Consider the following 20,815-nt stretch of genomic DNA (forward strand, 5'->3'; position numbering starts at 1 on the left):
TTACTGGAGCCCAACCCTGAGGCGATGTTGTTTTCTTCGAGGTGGGGGAACTATACTGCCCATGAGACGGTGAAACCAAGCGGCGAAATAGAAGCTCCAATGGGCAGGCTCTTCCCTGGACTCCAACTCTTGGCCTGGCGCCCCTGGGTGCCCCACACCCCTGGCACCTATGGTTAAGATGGCCTGATAGCAGGCATAGAAGATTATACACCAAAGAAACCTGCCTAATATTAATAGATAGAGAGTTTGAGTTATTAACATCTGGTTTTATCAGTAATTTTCAATGTTTTAATTTTTTTTTTTTACATAAACTATTTAGATTAAACAGGGATGTTTGTGAGGGTGTTTTGATGGGGAAGCCCAGAGTGCTGCTTAATGGTGTGCATGGTACCAAGAGACATGGATGCTGAGGGAACTGCTGCAGTGTCCTGCAACACCTGAACCATGCTTGTCTTCCTGCCTGAGAATGTGAAAAACTATACCTGCAGCAAGTGCAAGGTGGTTGCCTTGCTGGAAGAGAAGCTACAAGAACATGAGGTTCACCTACAAACACTTTGAATATGGGACAAGATAAGAAATTTCTTAATAGAGCAGAGTGGACTGTCCACTCATAATAATAATAATAATAATAATAATAATAATAATTTATTTATACCCTGCCCATCTGGCTGGGTTTCCCCAGCAACTCTGGGCAGCTTCCAACAAAATATAAAAATATAATAGTCTGTTAAACATTAAAAGCTTCCCTAAACAGGCCATGTGGTGCTGCTGGAGCTGCAAATTCTGTGCCCTCACTTTGGACACGGATTCTGGGCTAGAGGAGCAAGCCAGCAGCTGCAGACCTCAGAATATACTGACATGGCTATGGAAGGTACAAAACAATTCCTGCCACTCCCTAGAGGAGGAAGAGACATGTGGAGGTGGTAGGTGACTCCCTACTGAGGGAGACTGGAGCAGCAGTGTGTGGAGGTGACAGGATGTCCTGGGAGCTGTGCTGTCTTCCAGGTGCAAAGAGTCATGATGTTACAGAGAAGTTGCCAAGTCTTATAAAGCCTGCTGACCATTACCCCTTCCTTCTGATTCATGTGGGTACAAACAATATTGGCAAACACAGTCTTCAACATATAGCAAGGGACTATGGGCAGGAAGCTGAAGAGACTTAGAGCACAGATGGTATTTTCATTACTCCTTCCTGTCGAAGGTCATGGCCCAGAAAGACAGAGGAGAATACTGGAACGAAACTACTGGCTGTGCTGATTGTGTTATCAGGAAAGGTTTGGTTTTGGAGGCCATCGTCTCCGGCAGTGCTTTTTTCCCTAGAAAAAGAGGTGTCGGTACTCACCATGAAGTTGTTACAGTAAGTCCCACACTTTTTAACAACAACAAAAAAGAGGTGCTGGTACTGAGTACCTTTGAGTACCCCCTGAAAAAAAGCACAGGTCTCCAGTTCCTTGAGGAAGGACTTGTGGCAAAATGGGTTGCACCTTAACAGTGGTTGGTAAGCGTGTGGTTGCTAAGAGTCTTGTGACCCAGATCAGGAGAGGTTTAAACTAAATCCTGAGGGAGAGGAAGACAATATTATGGACGACAGGGGAACACCTGGTACTGGGCATAATAGTTTCATTGATGCACAGGAAACTGTGGTGGTGCTACAAAAATCTGCTAAGGGACATGAAACTACAAGAAGGAAGCAGCTGGAGGGAACAGCTCATGGTTTCAGTTTTCTCTATACTAATGCACAGAGTATGGGAAACAATAAAGATGAATTCAAGCTTTTATTATAGAATGGCAAATATGACCTGGTAGGTAGGGTTGCCATATATTGAACAGCAAAAAAGAGGATATCCCAAGCAGGAGAAAGAAGCAGGTGAGCACGGGGGGGGGGGTATTGTGGATGTGCACCTCTTTCCCTGGCCCAGGCTGGCAGTGGCTGTGGCATGCAGAACAGTCCAAGACACCTGAGCCCAAGCCACCCCCCCAAACCCAGACATTTCCTTTAAAATGTAAAAATCCGCCCAGGTGGGCATGTTGGCCCCCAAAAGAGAACATGTCTGCATTTTCCTGGACATATGGCAACCCTATGGGTAGGCATTACTGAAACCTGGTGGGATGAGACACATGACTGGAATGTAGAAATGAAGGGGTATAACCTGTTCAAAAGGAATAGATGAAACAGGAAAGGAGAAGTAGGAGCATTATATGTAAAAGATGTGTACACTTGTGAAGAGATCCATGACTTGGAGCATTAAAAGCAGATTGAGAGTACCAGGTATTTGGGTAAAAATTGCAGGAGAGAGAAACAACTGTTACCTAACAACTGTTAGTGTGGGTCTCTACTACAGAGTTCAAAGCTAGACTGAAGATTTGGATGATGTTTTCCTACAACAGATTATAAAACATTCAAAAAGCAGACATATGATAGTCATGGGAAACTCCAACCACCATTGCAGTGGTAGTTATCTATCATTCTAAGCAGCATATAAATCCTGTTAAATAAAATAAACTGGAAACTTTAAGCTGAGTTCTGTTGTAGTCAATGCATGGGGCTCTTAGGAATAAGAATATGACTGCAAAATCAGTTTAACCAGTATAGATTGTAATGTTTCTGTTTTTCCATGTAGAGACTCCTACTGCAGTTTACAAAAATTTCCTTGTCCTGTAATGTAAGTCCTGGGACAGGCTGACCTGTGATCAAACTAAAGTGTTCTGAAACAGTGGCCTGCTTGAATAAAGGAAAAGACCTGTCACAAATGTCACATTGCCAAATAGCAAATCAACTGGACTGAATAATAATCTGCAGCATGTTTTGGCAAGGTGTCTTCTTCACAAGCAAAAACATCCGCTGTTATGTACTGAAGTTCTCACCCTGGGCCAGCAGGGGGATACTGCAGGCGTGGAGCTGAACCAAGCCGCTTCAGAGGGTCTGCCGGACTTCCCACAGACTCAGACCACTTTCGTGCCTGACATTCCGCCAACTCCACTTGCAGATGTTCCACCCACAGCAGCGGATACAGGGGACTTGGTTTCAATGCCACCTAGGGTCGCGCCACAGCCTCAGCAAGAATCGGGCGGCCCCCCCGGACCTGGGTCTGGCAGAGTTTCCCCGGCGGTCTGGCAGAGTTTCCAAGCGCCCAACTTATTTAAAGGACTATGTTGTTGGACATGTAATACTGTCAGTCTACTGGAAGTAGGTGAAATGTAACCAATATGCTTTTGTGCCTAATTGAACCATTACGTGTAGTGCTGCATATAAGGAAACCATTACGATTGTAACTAACGCCTTATCTCGGTGGGGAGGGGTGTTATGTACTGAAGTTCTCACCCTGGGCCAGCAGGGGGATACTGTAGATAGTTTTCACTCAGATCACATATACAAATAAGGGATCGAAAGTGACATTCAGTGATTGGATAGTTACAGAAAATGGTTACTGTTGCGTTCTAGTGGAGCTCTATATAAGCAGGCTGGCTGTTCTGGCCTGTGAATAATTCAGTTCAGTTCTGTTCCGGCCTGTGAATAAACAAGAGCTGTTTGAAGAATCGCTGTGTCGTCTGATATGTTCACCCACAACTTAACACCCGCCTCCTCTCAAAGCAGTGTTCTTCTTCAGGGTATATCTACTCAAGGACTTACAACAGTTTGATATGAGTTTAACTGCAGAGTTGTACCTAGGAGTTGGTAAAATCAAGAGTGCAGGCTGGAAGGGGGAGGGGGGCAAAAAATCACTCCAGAAATCCGTCTTCAGTTTTCTGTGTAAGATTGTATATTTAGACAAGAGCTGGGAGCTGAACAGTAGGAGAAATGACAAGGTGGTATGAAGGTTTACTGCTGGAGACTATGGAGTACATGATTGCTGCCGCTGTGGCGGTGAGAGGAAATGTGGGGAAGTTTCCTGTCCTCACATTGCAGCACAAAGGTGTGCAACTTTTTCTGTCTTTCCCCCTTGTCTCACCCTCACTCTGGATGCTTCAAGTACTTGGGTTGCATAAAATGTAGTCATTTCTAATGTTTCCATTGAGATAAAGTGATGGGCGTTGTGTGCAGATACAGTTCCTTACCAAGGGCGCAAGGAACCCAAGGTACAACTCTGAATGGCTGCCTCCCATTAGGAATCCCGGCAGTTGTAATTTGCTGGGTTTTCTCAGTATCCCTAGTCACTCCTCCCACAAAACTACCATTTTCAGCATTCACATGGAGCTAAACTATAGTTTAAGGCTGTTGTGTAGCTATTGAGTATATTCTCAGAGTTCTGGTTCTTATGGGGAATGTGCTCAAGGCACATTGCTGAAATGTGCAAGGCATTACTAATTTGTTGTTGCCCTTCTTTTCCTTCTGGTTTTAAAATATAGGCACGGACACATCCACAGCAGAGCCTGAAAGGGTCATTCATAGACCACAATGTGTTCTCTGGTTGTAATAGGTATGCATATATAGACATATTTCTCTGCGTAGGCCAAAGGAGTGAAAACACGTCAGAAAAATCTCTCTAGAACAAAAAGCAGCAAACAAAAACAAAAAACAGCTCTGAGATGGAGCACATGTTTGAGCCTCTCTTGAAAATGAACAATGCACTTGTACAAAGCAAGTCACACCAAGGATACGCCACTGAAGTGACTCATGCTTGTGCTGTCTGAGTTCACCTCAAGAATGTCATGAATTTCACATGACCCACCCACTTTTTTCTCTGTACCTCTGCAATTACCATATCAGCAGCCATAATTCCCTGTTGTTTAAGTGCCAGATACACATATCAGCATGGCTGCAACACTCCTGAATGAACTACATTGTAATGCTCTACCTTGTTTGTTGATGCTGCTGCAAGGCCGACTTTTATCCGTTTTCTAAATTCATAGAATTTAACACCACCCTTTCTTATAGCCAGAGATTTTTCTTTCAAGTTGTGTATTTTAAATCCTTGTTAAGTCTTTGCAAAAATCTCTGTGTTCCTTCCAGTGTATATGTTAATGCACTGACATATGCTGAGGTGAAGCCTCTGCACTTGCGTGGGGGTTGCGTTCCAGGTCATTTCATGTGATGGCGGAGCATGCCTAAGGCCACTCTGCCCCATTGCCCCCTGTTCAGCTTTCTTTGCTGCTGCCCTTCCAACCCCTGTTCCGCCTCCTTTTCCAGCCATTTCTGGGACTTGCTTCAGTCGGTTGTTGCCAGTAATTGGCTGAGATGCCCTTATGTCCAGGAGAGGGAAGACAAGCAGAGGGTCTCTTGGTGTCCTTGGCTGGGCAGGGTTCCAACCCTTTTGCTTGGGGTTGATAAGCTCTGTTTTCTTGCTTCCTGCCCCACAGAAGCAACCTAAGTTAATCTTTGCACCTGCTGTTTGGATAGGAGCTATTGTTGGGTTTTCTTTCATGGGGAGAGCAGCCAGCAGTGTGTTCATAGCAAAATTTCCATTCAAATTTGAAGTGTCCCAAACAAAACCCTTTAAAAAGAATATTATATCTATGGTGAGGTATACTTGAAATTTGGCCTACTAGTTGCCAGAATTAAATTTATGGTTGCCACTACTGACCTAGAGCAGGGAAGAATGGGAGCTGGGCTTCAGAGTCTTTGTGGGGTCCATAGGAAGAACACATTGGTGGAGGAAGAGGGGGACATGGGCAGGAACTGCAGAAGCAAAGAAAGCTGAAGTTAACATATTTATTTGATATATCAAGTCAGGCATTTGGCTGCAAAGTTCTAGTTGCAGAAAAATGTGTCTAATACAGACATACCTTGGAAATATTGTGGGCAGAGTTCCAGACCACCACAATAAAGTGAGTATCGCAATAAAGCAAGTCACACACAGAAAAATTTGTTCCCCAATGCACAAAGTTACACTATACTGTATACTATACTGTGTAGTCCATTAAGCCAGGCCCCCCTGGCTGCAGGTGTGGAAGTGGGAAAACCTGGATTCAGCCCTAGACAGCTCCACTCCTGTGGCTAGAAGGGAGGGAGCAGGGGGCTTCCTTCCCCTGGAAGCAGCTGGGCTGCTTGCAGCTGCACCCACCTCCTACTAAGAAGCAATACAGTGGTACCTCGGGTTAAGTACTTAATTTGTTTCGGAGGTCCGTACTTAACCTGAAACTGTTCTTAACCTGAAGCACCACTTTAGCTAATGAGGCCTCCTGCTGCTGCCGCGCTGCCGGAGCATGATTTCTGTTCTCATCCTGAAGCAAAGTTCTTAACCTGAAGCACTATTTCTGGGTTAGCGGAGTCTGTAACCTGAAGCGTATGTAACCTGAGGTATCACTGTAGCTGCAAAGCACATCGAAGCAAAGTGCAGTTAAGTGTGGTATTGTCCATTCTGGGGACATGACATGAGCGTAGCCAGGATTTTTGTTGGTGGGGCAGAACCTCAGTTAGTTAGTTATTTTATTTATTTATGGGGGCAACTGCCCCCTGCCCCACTTGGCTACGCCCATGGGACATGACCAGTAATTTAAAATATATCCCTCCAGATTAGAGCTGGTTATCACTGAGCATCAGTAACACCGCCCATTCCGTTGTTATTATCATCATTATTATTCCTTGCCCTTCCTCCAAGGAGTTCATGGTTCTACTTCCTGTTATCCTCACCACTAAGTCCAGTGAGACTAACTCCAAGGTAAATGTGTTGTTGTTATTGTTGTTGTTACATGAAGAGACGTGCAACCTCAGCCTGAAATGTTCATGAATGCTTAATTTTGAGAAAGTGCTGCAGAATATTGGCATACCTCTGAGAAAACAACAACCAAACTGTTAGGCCCTTTTGTGGAAAAGTTCTTGGTATCAGGTAAACAAGTTTTGCAATATTATGTTGGAGAATTATTTTAATTATTTTAATAGATACATAATTTCTTGTTGACATACTGCAAACATCATAATTTATGCTGTGTTAGAATCTCTGCTCCTTCAAATGATTCCTATACAATAAATGCAATTATGCATTAATCCCAAAGGATGAGAATTTCATAAACTGTTAGTATTATGATAGAACTATAGAGCTGGAAAGGACCCAAGGATCATCTAGTCCAACCCCCTGCAATACAGAAATCTCAACTAAATCACATCCGTGACAGATGGCCACCCAAGCGCTGCTTAAAAGCCTCCAAGGAAGGAGAGTCCACATCCTCCGGAGACCATTCCACTGTTGAACACCTCTTACTATCAGAAAGTTGGAATCTCCTTTCTTGTAACTTGAATCCATTGGTTCCAGTCCTCCCCTCCAGAGCAGAAGGCAGGGGCAAGAGCTCATCAAAAATATATTTATTTTGGTGGCATCCTTGGAAGCAACATGAAGCATGTTCCAGATCATATTTATGCCATGTTATGCTTCCACCATCAAGCAACATTGTCAGTTGTCAGAATATGACCTCAAGTATCATGGCTTTATCTATCTTCTAAGGTTCTCTAAGAGATGGCAGGGGGACCCACAGGGTCAGTGGATAGAGGTAATAGGGTAGGCAAGTGGTTTTCAGCCAGTGTACTCTGGCACCCAGGAGTGCCTTGAATGCTGGTCAGGGGTGCCGTGGGCAACATTGGCCTCTGTCCCTCTTTCCTTCCCTCCCTCCTCCTCTGATGCCCTCTCGCATCTCTGCCTCCCAAAGACTTCTGTGGCTGTTTGTTGCAGCAGCCCTGGCCACAAGCTCCCCAGACGAAGGTGCCTCTGGGGCTGTCCATGGGGTGCTGGTTGCCAGGAGCTGAGGTGGCCTCGGAGTAAGCAAGCAAATGGGTGAGGGAGCCCAGCCAGCCAGCCCACCTGTCGTGGTCCTGTGCTGCCAGCCACGGCAGACCTCAGTGGAGGGAGAAGCCGGCCAATCAGCCAACTCTCAGGGGGGTGCTTTCCTGGAGGCAGTGTCCATATACAAGGTCCAGTCCAGTCCCAAGATCAGAAGTATCTCAGTTCATGTAGTCAGACGATCCAGGGGTCAAGAAAGCCGAGGGTCACGAGGAGCACAAAGCAGCAAGGTCTGGTCAGGAACGAGGAATGTTGTTTCCAGCAACTGACTGAGGCTGGAAATCCTGCTTCAGAAAGCTGGAACCAGCTGGTTCTCATCAGGAGCAAGAAGGCTGATCAGCAGAAGGTGGAGTCACTTTGCCTTCTGCTCCTTCAGGCTGCTGCTCAGCAGGTGAAGCCGACTCCTGGCCCGTGATACCACCAGCCCTTGCTGTTGGGAACAGACGGACAAATGGGAGGCTGGGCAGGCGCCTTGATGGCCTTTCTTGTGCTTGCTGTGTGCGATGCCTCCCTGGGAGTTGAGTCTCCCGCACCAAAGGGGAGTCTTTCTGCCATGCCGGCCCAGCAGTATCCACTGCTGCCTCCCAGGGTGATTAAGCTGCTGGCCTCACATTCACCTTTGGCCAGTATCTGTCAGGGCAGCTAAGGCTGGGGGAATCCTCTTCCCGGCCCCCGAGGTGTGTGTGTGTGTGGAGTGAGGAGGAACCTCTCGTTGGGGTGGTGGTGGGGGGTTTGCTCAGAGACCAGGGGCTGCCAGGAGGAGAGGAGGCTGAGGGAACACTCCACAAGGGAGGGTGTTCAAAAAGGGGTGAAGGGCTGGCAGCTCCTGCAGGCAAGGGGTGACATAACTGGGCTTCTGAGACTTGGAGCACATTTCCCCACAGGGGAGCAGCAGAAAGAACATTGTTGGTCTGGGGTTTTCTGCCTGATTTAATATACTTCACCTTGAGCCTCAAGACACAGCCAGGCTCTGCCCTCTATGAAGTACCATCACTTAGCCAGAAATGCTGTAATCTTTCACTCCACCCCCTTGATTATTTCGGTCACCCTTTTTCCATGCTGAGGATATCACTTCTTTACCTGTGAATGTGCAGGAGGTTTTAGACTTTTATTTCTGCTACATTCAAAACTTTCAGACAAAAGTTGTTTTCTTTAGGGCGATGAGGTACAGAGGAGGCCAGGAATTATTAATTTAATAGGTAGAACAGGGAATCTTGGCTCCAGCTTGTCAAGAAGATGTAAAAGCTGTATCTGAAAAAACACACAATTCTTTCATCTACAAAATGATTAAAAGGGAGCAGAACAGGAAACATATTCTTTTTTGCAACTGGCAAACCCTAAGGAAGCATTTCACTTTCATAACAAAAAACATACACATAAACATCACATTTCTGTATCTCCTAAGAGGCACAGATTCAGATTAGTGCCTTCTTTTTTGCCTTCTTCGCCATCATAAAACATCCATATATAAAAATTTAAAATATATACAAATAAACAGCCACATAAAATATATAATAAGGATTTCTATTGGCCATCCTGGCTAGTAGGCATCAATAGCCCTCTTCTCCTCTATGCATTTGTCTAAGCCTCTATCGCTGCCTCCTGCAAGAGTGAGTTCCACAGTTTAACTCTGCACTGTTTGAATTAGAATAATAGAATATAGAATATTAGAGCTTGAAGGGTCCCGAGGGTCATCTAGTCCACCCCCCTGCAATGCAGGAATCTGTGGTGCCCAGAACTGGGCACAGTATTCCAGGTGTGGCCTGACTAAGGCAGAATAGTGCTCCTATTACATCCCTTGATCTATACCGACAAGACTTTTGTTGATGCAGCCTAGAATAGTGTTAGCTTTTTTTGCTGCTCCATCACACTGTTGACTCATGTTCAGCTTGGGGTCCAGCGAGACCCTAGATCCTTTTCACATGTGCTGCTGGTAAGCCAGGTGTTCCCCAACTTATATTTGCGCACCCGGTTCTTCCTGCCTTCCATTGGTCCCTCTTGAAATCCACTTTGTTAGCTAGCGCCCAGTTCTCCAATCTGTTCAGGTCCTGTTGATTTCCGCTTCTGTCTTCTGGGCATCAGCTCCGCCTCCCAGCTTGAGCCCCCCAGCAGCTTAGAAGGACACTGTCCTTTCTTTCCTCTCTCCTGCGTCTTCCAGAGCTCAGCTTCCGGGGCCCACGAGGGAGGAAGAAAGCCCTCCTCGCCGCCAGGCGCCCCTCTCGGGAGGGAAGCGGGCGAGCAGACGCGCCGCTCTGGCAGCGCCGCCTCCTCTATGGCTCGCCACTCCCACTTCCCACCCTACGTCATTACGCAGCCGCGTCTCGCGCGCTCGGGCGCCCCTCCTCCGTCTTGCTGGGCGGAGGACGGAGACGAGCGGGACTACAGCTCCCGAAATGCACTGGGCTGGCCGGACACGCCCGCCGCCGCCGCCGCCCCAACCCGCCTCCCTCCCCGCCCCTCGGGGCAAAGAGCGTCACCAGCAGGAGCCGGAAGCGGCGTGTGATGGCGGCGGCGGCGGCGGCGGGCGGGCGGCCCCCCCGGGGGGCGAGGGCCTAGGGCGGGCGGGGCTCCGGAGGCCTTGTCCCTCGCGGGCGGGGCTGGGCTGCACCCATGGACGACAGCAAAGTAAGCGGAGGCGCCGCGTCGGGCGGGGGGCGGGGGGGGGCGGCCCTTCTCCGTCCCGGGAGGCGGTGGCGGGCCGAGGAGCTGCTGGACGACCCCTCTCGTCCCCCGGCCCCCGGGCCTGAGAGCTGGGCGTCGTGGGAGTTGTAGTCCAGCAGCTGCCCCCCCCCCCCCCGAGGAAGGCGACTGGAAGGCAGGGAGTCTCTCCAAGCCATAGGATTATTATTATTATATATCAAGTTTGTATATGCCTTAATCCCAGGGTTGTCAACCCTTTCGGCCCTGCGTGCCCACTTGCGGGTCTCACAGGCTCTCTGCTCTCTGCAACGTGTTTTGTTGGTACAAGCCCCAGGCAGCAGGAGCGCAGTCGAGGCAGAAACATTCTCAAACCAAATTCTGCCCGTTTGTTTTCTGTCCTGTTATAAATTTTGTAAGAACCACCATGGAGAACTCTTCCTGATACTGCCCTGACCGAAGTAAAATGTGTTTCTGCTTTCTAGGTAGCTGGAGGGAAAGTGAAGAAACCAGGGAAACGGGGCCGTAAACCAGCCAAAATAGATTTGAAAGCTAAACTTGAGAGGAGCCGGCAGAGCGCGAGAGAATGCAGGGCAAGGAAGAAGCTGAGGTACCAGTACCTGGAAGAGCTGGTTTCAAGCAGAGAGAGAGCCATATGTGCTCTTAGAGAAGAGCTGGAAATGGTAATATGCTTTTTCTCTTTTCCACCTTACCCCCAGTTTTGAGTCAGTTCTTTGGGTCTAGAGCATATTAACAGCTTCTGAGTTGTGTGCGTTCATGCAAGTACAATCATACCTCTTGTTGCGTTTGCTTCAGGTTAAATCTTTTCAGGTTGCGTCCCACAGCGACCTGGAAGTAACGGAACGGGTTACTTCTGGGCCTCACCACTCGCGCATGCGCAGACGCTCAAAATGACGTCATGTGCAGAAGCGGCAACCCGCACATGCACAGGCGCGGGTTGTGTTCTGCTCATGTTGCGAACGGGGCTCCAGAACAGATCCCGTTCGCAACCAGAGGTACCACTGTATGCTGTTTCCCCTGTGGCCAATGTCATGTCCCCAGGATCTCTGCTTAGGTGTCTGAGAGCAGGGAGTTGCCACTCTCTACTTGGAAATGCTTACATGCCTGAAGGCATGTCCTGTTCAAGGAAGAGAACAGAAAACTCGTACAGGATATGATTTTTAAGATATTTTAATTATTACCCAGTTTTCTTATGACAGCTGATTTGAAAACTCTTCATTGAAAGGCAGAATGTAATTACTGTAGCCGAGTAAGGGTTGTTGGGACAGAAAAGTGAGATGCCCTGTACATCAACAGAGTTGTGTGTACTTAAACAAACAAACAAATCCAAATTAAACTCCAATAAAAGTTTGACACTATTTAAATTAAGCAGATTTCCCAGGTTTATTGATTTTTTTGTCATCCTTTATTCTGCCATTTTTGCCACTTGGCAAGGAACTTCGCAGGACACTGAAAATATGGCCCTTGACCAAGAAGAAAATCTTGCCAAGTGACCAACAGACAAGCAATCAAGAGAAGAACTTGCTGCAATGCCACATAGCCCTGCTGATGAAGATTTCCACATCCTCAGTCCAGTAATCACACATGTACAACTGCAGAATTCTCTTTTTTAAAAATAAGATTTTATTAAAGTTTTTCCTAAAACAGGAAAAGGAAAGAAACTAATCTAAATAAGAACAAAAATAAACAGAGAAAGAGAGAACAAAACAAAGGAAAACCAAAAAAAGAAGAAAAGAAAAGATGAGAAGAAAAATAAAAGGGACTTCTGATTTTCCATCTGTCAGTTACACAAAACAAAATATTCACTCTAGAATGACACCAAGCTGATCTACCTTCTGTTAGGCAGTATCTCCCCAATCTTCCAACCCAAATAGATTAATTCATCTTCCTTTTTACATAAAAAGACCAAAAGAGACTCTTCATTATTAATAAATGTCAACACTTCCGGGGAGGAACATGGCAGACGAACGTCTTCCTCAAGCAACTTCCCGATAGAACTAATTACATGCTGATTGCTGATAGCCATGGCTTTAATCTCTGCTATTGAACAACAGAACTCTAATGATCACAACTGAAAGTAAAAAAGTTCAGCTCTCTGCTTTTGCAATCCAGTTTATTTTTATGTTTGTGTTTTTAGTACAAGCAGTGGTGCTTAGCAATGGATCAAGGGAAAATCCCCTCTGAAATTAAAGCTCTGCTAAGCGGGGAAGAGCAAAGCAAACCACAGCAGAACATGGCCAAGGTTGGCAAGGCTTCAAAGATGGATGCAAACAGTCACAGTTCCTGTAAGTACTAGTTTATGAAGGTTCTTATGGTTACGGTTTGCCTTGGAGAACTAAACCGGGTTCAAACACCATGCTAAGCCAAGTCATGGCTTAGGACTGCAGAAAAGCAAAGAGTCTAGTAACCCACTGTGAGGCATAAGATTGGCCTTGCGCAATCAACCTTTCCTTTAAGGCCATAAGTCCTCACAGGAGCACTCCTGACCTTGTGGGTGCCCCAGCTGGGGCTCAGTTGCCCAGATTATGGGACCAGAAGGAGCCCTAATCCCCACAGGTAGCAGCCGTGGAAGGAGCCAGCCCTGCCTGGTTAGTTCTCCAAGGCAAACCACCGCCATTGGAAAAACTTGGGTTTGGGTTACAGGGTGTGGTTAGTGTGTGGAAAGTTAAACCAGGAGCCTGTGTTTGAATGACATGCCAAGCAATGATTTAGTACAGCAGAATGACCAAAGGAGGAGCAAATCAGCCATTATTTCCTCTCTCAGAGCACATGCATTCATACTAAGATACAGTTTTAGCTTCGCATGTTGTGCAAGCCAGACCACTACATGCTTGGTGGGTTGTATTTTGAACTGAGCGAAGGCAGAAGGATTACAGTGGTGCCTCGCAAGACGAAATTAATCCGTTCCGCGAGTCTCTTCGTCTAGCGGTTTTTTCGTCTTGCGAAGCAACCCTATTAGCGGATTAGCGCTATTAGCGGTTTAGCGGCTATTAAAGGCTTAGCGGCTTAGAAAAAGGGGGGGAAAGCGAAAAAAAATCTCAAGACTCGCAAGACATTTTCGTCTTGCAAAGCAAGCCCATAGGGAAATTCGTCGTGCGAAGCAACTCAAAAACGGAAAACCCTTTCGTCTAGCGGGTTTTCCGTCTTGCGAGGCATTTGTCTTGCGGGTCACTACTGTATCTCACTCCTACAGAAACTGAGTCACTGGCAAATGGCTCTTTAACCTTCCATCAGATAATTTAATGCTGGCTATAACAAATGTAGATAAGATTTCTTGGCTGACTGGTTGAAATTGTGAATAGCTGTAAAATATTGTTGTATTTTATTTCTCTTTCAGGGTGAAGGTGGAACAGCCAAGATCAAAGTCCCTATTTTATACTACCAACACTGATTTGTAGTCTTTATGCTAAGCTTCCCTTCCACTATGATGTGTGGCAATGCTGCAGCAGCAAAGAACTTGATCGTTGAGGTGAATTACCAAAATAACCCCATGGCAAGCCAACAGAATTAAACCTACAACTTAAAAAAAACCCCAGTTTGTTATATAGATATAGAAACTACAACTTACGTGTATGTAGATATTTCTGCTGTGACAGTGAAGGAAATTTCCGAACTTGCTGTTATAATTGCTCATGGTTTATGTGTTGGATTTTTCTGTTTAGATCTTGGCCATCTGGCATCAAAATAGTCTGTTATGTGTATGGTATTTATCTGTGGTCCATGTTGTAATAATAATTCCAGTTTCCCATGGTGGGCTTCAAATATGTAATGGGTTTACACTTCTGTTATTTCTGACCTAGTGCAGCATTGTGGCTGAGAATAGGAGGTCCCTGGTTCAAATCTCGCCTCTGCCATGAATTCCCTTAGGCAAGGCAATTCAGAGTGATCATACTGACTTTCTTTCTACAGGGTTGTTTTAAGCATACAAGTGCTATCATGTCTGTGAGATGCTTTTTGTGTACATTCCTATGCAAAACTCCCTGCAGACAAAAAACTAGCACAGGTGCAGGTGGGAATGGGCTGTTCTGCTAGGTGTGTGCTTGCTTTTTTGGTAGTAAGGAACCAATCAAAAACAGTATGTCCCACCTACTGTCTATAGTGCTAAAGTCCTTCTGTCACCTCAGTCTGCCACCTGTGTAGACCAGGCCTCAGTCAATGTTTCCCAAACATTTGACAGGCAAAGAACTGTAAATAAGTGTATTGTTAAATCAAGCTTGAAGGGAGACTTTCCATTCTTTTTCAAAAAGATATCTCTGTTTGCAGAATTAATGGACAGGCATTCTCCTTGCAGTTCCAGGGCAGCCCAGTTAACATGGCTTCCCACCCTCCCTTTTGCCCAGTCAGCCAGGGATCGGGGATGGCACTGTGTTGGCTGGGTCATGCCAACACTCCTGGGATTCTCCCACACCCACCAGCTCTGGGGCAAGCTCCATTAGCAGCCCCCTGTGTCCCATTTCTCCTTTGGGATGATGTCACTGTCCACTTATTGGTAGAGAGCAGGGGAAGGCAGCCCCACACAGGATCGCTCTGCACTGAGCAGCATGAGAGTGGTGGTGAAGACGTCCAACATAGTGGCTTAAACGTACCTTTATAAAAATGGAGCCATGCTTGTGAGCCCTATTCCCACAGTTGGTGAATTGCTGTTCTATGCCACAGTCAGGACTCTGGGCCATCCTCCTCCCATTCAGGCATGCCACATGCCGGCACTCCTTAAGGCTCCCCTACTGCAGGCCTACCCAGCCATGGATTAATTTGACCTATTAAATTAAATCTTTCAAGGGTTCATTGTTTTGTGACATGAGATGGCCCTTTTTACACCCAAGTGAAACTATCTCCTTGAAAGTAAAATGCTGCTGGAGTGTATCTGAACAGGCACCCTTTTGCTTTAGACTTCTTTAGCTTGTGTAACTGTGTGCCTGTTTGGAACCTGCTTATTGATGCTATCATTGAGTCAAAACCTAATGCATTATTCCTTGCTTCCTCAACGCACCCAAGGAGCAGCTGAATGGGAATGGGGTGGGATGGCATTTCTCACCTGGCTGGCTGACAGCTGGAGAAAGAGAGGAAGAGAAATGGTCTGCCTATCTCTCATCACATTGACTTTGCTCTTGCTGAAGTGACTTCATTAGTGGGACCGCGCATAAATTAACAAGAGGGTGAACTGGGGTGGGGGTGGGGTATTTTAGGCAGCATGTTGAGTAGATGTATTATAACAGGCTGACTCCATGCAGGGCTTTTGATGCAGGATGCCCTGCAGACTCCATTTAGAGCAGAGCTTTCCAAACTTTTCATGTTGGTGACACACTTTTTAGACATGCATCATTTCGCGACACAATAATTCAGTTTTACTAGCAAACTCGAGGTCAAACTAACCCCTTATAAGATCGTTCACGTGACACACCTACACACTAATGTGTTGTGACACACAGTTTGGAAAGCTCTGATTTAGAGTCTGACTGTAGCATTGTGCATCAGAAAGGGAAAATTTAATCTCTTTCAGCTTGATGTCTTGATCACTCACATATATTTGCTGTGAAGAAAACACTTAAATTCTTGTAAGACTCCCAAGTCTGTCCTTTTTTGTTTTATATTAAAGTGGATGTAACTTCAAACATTTGTTCACTTTTTATTAGCAGGGGTAACAAAAAGCTCTTCATAGGGTGGGGGCAGAAAGAAGGACTGTGTTGCACACTGTCCTCTGCACTTCAGGGCCAGAACAGCTATGACATTAAGTGCTTTTAGTATATTCCTGCCCTGCCCTGTCCCACCCCTTAACAAGGGTGTCAATGAAAGCTCCCATCTTGGGTCAAACGTGGGAGGGGAGGTTTTGGTGGAACTGGCAGAGGTGTAAAAGCGTTAACCCCACTTCCCCAATACACTCTCTAGTCTGAACTTTGTTTGCCTTCGTCATGGTGACTGTTATTATTTAAGGGAAATTCAGCTCATTAAATGCATTCACGTGTTTAAAGTTACATATTTTGGGGCTTTCATACATTGGCCCATCTTGTGTAAGAGATTGAAGGCAGGTTTTCTTACCCATCTAAGGGTGTCCTCTAGTATAGCACTTTGCACATCTTAGTTGCCATGCTTCTTTCTTGTGCAGGGAAAAATCTAGGGCTGTAGGAAGGTTTCCTCTTTAACTCTCAGTGAAGGCTGGATCTCAGGGTTCCAGGATCCAGGGAAGTTAATATGTGATGCACAAAGGCTTCTTCACTAGATGTACTAATGTGAATGACAAGAATGCCCAGTGGGAGATATCTGAGAGCCCATAGAAAGTTGTGCATACCAGTTAACATGACTGGGCTCCATTAAAATAAATGAAAGCTACATAGGTGCTATAAATCAATGAATGAATGGATTCTGATAAGTAGAAGGTCACAGGAACAGACCACATTACCCACGTTGATGAAGAAATGATGGGGAATAGCATCCATGTCTGTCGTGAATCAATGCGTTGGACAATGGGAAGCTGTGTCCTGCTGTGGCAGAACTAAGAGGCATCCCCCCCCCCCCTTTCCTTCACATGTGTAAAATGTGAAAGGGGGTTTCTCTTCCCTAGGCTGGGCGACTCCCTAGCTGAAATAATTAAAAAAACAACCTTGGAGGCATCTTACCAAGGTAGCACCCAGCCTCCCCAGACTACAACATCTATACTTGACTGGTCCAGTCAGCATAGGATAGTCATTAATTCAGGGTTTACATTGTGCCTGCAAAGCCTAGAATGTGTAGAGCGGAACTATGAATTTCTTTAGATCCTATTGTAATTTTATTAGGGTTCTTAGAAGAAATTGGATCAGAAGAGGAATTGATTTATTCCTTCCCCTATTTTCATAACCTACTATTTGGCTTAACATATTTCAAGCTTGCCTTTTGTCAAAGTAAATCCAAGGGCAGGGTACAAACAATAAAATACCCTCCCCCCAAAGCATAAGAAAAAACTAATGTGCTTTAAGGAGGTGCTGCAATGAAAAAAAGGTCAGTGGTGGCTTTCTTTTTCTTCTTTTTAAAATTAAATAAACATTTATTCAAAAGTATACAGCTTTGTCCACTGCCATAATATCACAAAATGATCACTCCGATTCTCAATCCCACATCACTGGCATGTTAGCTTGCCAAATAGGAACCCAACTACAGATCAGGTGGGCTAGACATTTTCAATCGATATATCCCCTCCACAAACACCTCTGTGATGATGGTGGCATTAAAATATCCTGTTCTTCAATAAAAGAGAAAAAGGGAGACCAGATCGTGCCAAAGGTATCTTTTTTGGAGATGCCTTTGATTAGTTGTGGCAGCCTTACTTCAAAGGATGTCTATAACGGTGACATCAAGGTCCCATGTCACGAGTCTCTGACAATCCTTTTGCTAGAAGCCCCCATTTCACAGGTCCATTGTCCTCAAAATGCATAGGCCTTGTGTACAGATGGGACCTCCCAGGAGTGGGAGTTAGACAGGGCCACAGATGCCCACTCCGCTATATGACCACAGCTGCATAGCCATCTGTGCAGGCATTTCCCTAGCCTTTGTCATAGGACCACAATTCTCAGAGATCCTCCCATGTTTAAACTCAGAACGGATCTGGCTTTACTTAAGGAGTAGCTGCAAGTCAAATGCATTTAGCAAGTTTTATTGTCAGTGTAGATTATTACTGGGATGGGGGAAAGGAAGCAGTGCACTAGCGTTTCATGCCAATGTGTGTGCATTTACATGCTTACACACTACAGTCAAGATGCATCCTCTCGCTTAACTTCTAGATTGGGAAAGGGTGAAAACCACTTGGCTCTAGATCTCTTAAAAGGCTCCCCAGCATATCCCCCAAAGGCATAATAGAAGAGACATAACAAGATGGTCTGTCTTTAGCAGGACACTTGTGCTGTGAAGTAATTGATGAGTTTACTGCTTTTTACATTAACAGTTCAATCTGCAGTACTCCCATCAGTTGAAAAATAAATTCAGAGAGCATGAAATAGTTATTTAAAACAAAAACAGAAAACATCCAGTATACAATAAATCAGTGGATTTAAGAAAACATTTATTCTCCCTGCCAAATTGTATGCAAACCCGCCCCCCAGCTCAAAATAGATCAAATCTTTTCATAGTTCTTTGCTCCAATTGTGCAAATAATTGTTGAAAGGACTGGAATTAATCAGAGAAATGTATTTGTTGGGTTTGAATTAATAGGCCAGGCAAGCTTCTTCTCTTTTGCTTCTCTATCAAATGAATCATATATGGAGTCTTTGGAAACAGTTTTGGCTGGCGCAGGGATTTCAGAGATCCCAACATAATTTTTTTTGGCTATCTTTGAACTGGTGGTGATGGTATATGCATTGCTCCGGTAGCATTTCATAGAGGACATGCAGAAGGTCTCTTTCATCCCTCTCCTGAAGTTTGCATTATACACAGAGTACAATGTAGGCTTTGAAGCAGAGGAACTAAAGGATATCCAAGTGACTGACATAAAGACCAAGGAGCTCTTTCTGTAGTCTGTCTCAAGTGGATGCCAAAGTTGAACCACATAAAATGGGAGCCACGAGAGCAGAAAAAGCAAATTTAACATTAGGAACATCTTGATAGTTTTCACCTTTGTCCTCGGAACTATATTCATAGTCCTCCGAACCGTCCTACCATCTGTACCTATCCGCCAAATATATTTTATTACTTTTTGGTAAAAAAGGATGATCAGAACAGATGGAATCAGAAAAGCCACCAACAAATGGATGGTACCATAAAGAGCCCCGTCCCAAGAATATGGCAGGAAAAAGTTGCAATGGTTGTCCCAACCTGACCCAAAAAAGAAGAAAGCTGGAGACACTAGTGCGGCATCGAAGATCCAAGATGCTGCAATCATTTTCTTGGCTTTTCCCCGGGACACCTTGAAACTTAGCGGGTAGACAATAGTATAGAATCTGTCAACACAGATGGAAAGCAACACGTAGTTCTGGACACCAGGTATGAGATACTGAAAATATCTTACTAGCTTACACATCATGCTCCCAAGTGCCCAGCTCCCAGAGGCTAGCTGAAGAAACACAAATGGAGCACTCCCTACGCTGATCAGTAAGTCTGCACAGGCCATGGAGACCACAAAGTAATTGGTGGTAGACTGAGTCCGCCTGCTCCTGTGGATCACCAGGCAAACCAGGGAGTTTCCAAAGATGGAGAATAGCCATAAGGCTCCAAAAAGCAGGCTGGCAGCTATGATCTCTCCTTGCATCAACTCATACGGTGAGGCTGTACCATTTTTCTCAAGCCCGTGTTCCTTGGGTAAAGCAATCATTTCATTGCTTGCCAGAGGGCTAGAGGTTTCTTCATGGTGGCGGTTCTGCGGCAGCAGCCCTGAAGTTGGGGTAAGAAGTAGAGCAGCGTTGGTATCCATATCATGGGCAAGCAACATATTCAGCCTTTGCTTCCAAGGGCTGCATGGAGAGAGAAGTACAAGTGTTAGTCTGAATGGGGTGGGGGAAAGCACTCTTAGTAAAGAACAATATATTTTGCCTTTAAATATATACTGGATTAATCCCAGCCAATAATTAATCCTAGCTGAGTCCACTGCCCTAATCCTATTCAGCACTAGTTCTCAAAAGGTGTGGAGCACCATCCTGGATGGCAAAGGTGGAGGGAAGATTCAAGGACAATCAAAGAAACATTTAAACATTTCAGGGTACTATAGTATAGTATCAAAATATTTTTATTTATTTGCAGAATATGGATAGATATCTTTTCAAAAAGAGAGCAAGAACATCAAGTGATACTGAGGACAATCTTAGTTGTAACCAGAAGCACCGTTTGCTGGAGAGGACACATTTATAATTATATTTAGAGAATGATTCTTGTTCTTATATAGCTACATTGTTTTTTGGGTGTCCCATGATCACCTTATAAAGTAGTTGTGTTCTATATTATAAATCAAGCACTGTTTATCAATTAAAAATTTGGTGTGGTATGAGAAAATTTTTGTTCTGAAAGTTCGGCCCTGTGAAAAAAGTTTGAGAGCCACTGACTTCAAGCTACAACAAAGGAGATTAAACATCAGGAAGAACTTTCTGATGGTAAGAGCTGTTTGACAGTGGACGTTCTACTTCCTTGGAGGTGTCTAAGAGGCTGGGTGGCCATCTATCATGAATGCTTTAGCTGAGATTCCTGCATTGCAGGGAGTTGGACTGGGTGACCCTCAGGGTCCCTTCCAAATCTACAATTCTATGAGTCTTTCTGTTTTATTTACACTTTTAAGCAATGCAAGTGGTGTGTAGCCCATCCCATTTGCTGCTTGAGGCAAAACTGAAAGTGGAGCTGCTGCTGCTGCTGCTGCTGAGGCCCCTTGCTCTGCTGCCACCATGTGCCCTGCTGCATCCACCACTCAGGGAGCACTGATTGGAGGCAAGATCATGCTGGTTTTTGGTGACATTGGCATGCCCTTGTCCAAAATGGTGCTGCTAACGGTTGCA

The 20,815-nt window shown here is 45.4% G+C and overlaps 2 protein-coding genes and 1 long non-coding RNA gene across 9 annotated transcripts in view; 1 reads left to right on the plus strand and 2 right to left on the minus strand.

The window, feature by feature from the left end:
• The first annotated feature begins 7,687 nt into the window (after nt 1-7,687).
• CREBL2 (cAMP responsive element binding protein like 2) lies at nt 7,688-13,937 on the plus strand. Of its 3 annotated transcripts, none has more exons than XM_081005769.1 (4): nt 7,688-7,942; nt 10,835-11,032; nt 12,508-12,655; nt 13,708-13,937. In XM_081005769.1, exons 1-4 carry the CDS (start codon nt 7,703-7,705, stop codon nt 13,710-13,712), a joined length of 591 nt encoding a protein of 196 aa, XP_080861895.1. In that variant the 5' UTR covers nt 7,688-7,702; the 3' UTR covers nt 13,713-13,937. The 3 variants fall into 3 exon arrangements, with proteins under 3 accessions (XP_080861895.1, XP_080861896.1, XP_080861897.1); XM_081005770.1 differs by having other exon boundaries at nt 7,688-7,843; XM_081005771.1 differs by lacking the exon at nt 7,688-7,942 and adding an exon at nt 10,228-10,337.
• LOC308477286 lies at nt 8,802-9,877 on the minus strand. Its single transcript, XR_013986445.1, has 2 exons — nt 9,506-9,877; nt 8,802-8,957 (listed from the first exon to the last, which is right to left on the minus strand). It is a non-coding gene; the product is annotated as an uncharacterized lncRNA (long non-coding RNA).
• A 923-nt stretch (nt 13,938-14,860) lies between the features above and the next one.
• Nucleotides 14,861-20,815, minus strand: part of GPR19 (G protein-coupled receptor 19) — a 58,717-nt gene continuing 52,762 nt past the window's right edge. For all 5 annotated transcript variants that reach the window (XM_081005639.1, XM_081005642.1, XM_081005641.1 and 2 more), the window contains one exon: nt 14,861-19,786. In XM_081005639.1, coding sequence (XP_080861765.1) covers nt 18,517-19,764 — 1,248 coding nt within the window. In that variant the 5' untranslated portion in view covers nt 19,765-19,786 and the 3' untranslated portion in view covers nt 14,861-18,516. The remainder of the gene's footprint in view (nt 19,787-20,815) is intronic.

This window comes from Podarcis pityusensis (genome assembly GCF_964106645.2).
Source record: "Podarcis pityusensis genome assembly, chromosome: 5".
In the NCBI taxonomy this organism is placed as follows: Eukaryota; Metazoa; Chordata; class Lepidosauria; order Squamata; family Lacertidae; genus Podarcis; species Podarcis pityusensis.

Coding starts and splice junctions, on each gene's coding strand:
- CREBL2 (XM_081005769.1), top strand. CDS start 7,703: ATGGGTGAGGGAGCCCAGCCAGCCAGCCCACCTGTCGTGGTCCTGTGC. Junction 7,943..10,834: donor GAGGAGCACAAAGCAGCAAG/GTCTGGTCAGGA, acceptor TCTGCTTTCTAG/GTAGCTGGAGGGAAAGTGAA. Junction 11,033..12,507: donor TTAGAGAAGAGCTGGAAATG/GTAATATGCTTT, acceptor TTGTGTTTTTAG/TACAAGCAGTGGTGCTTAGC.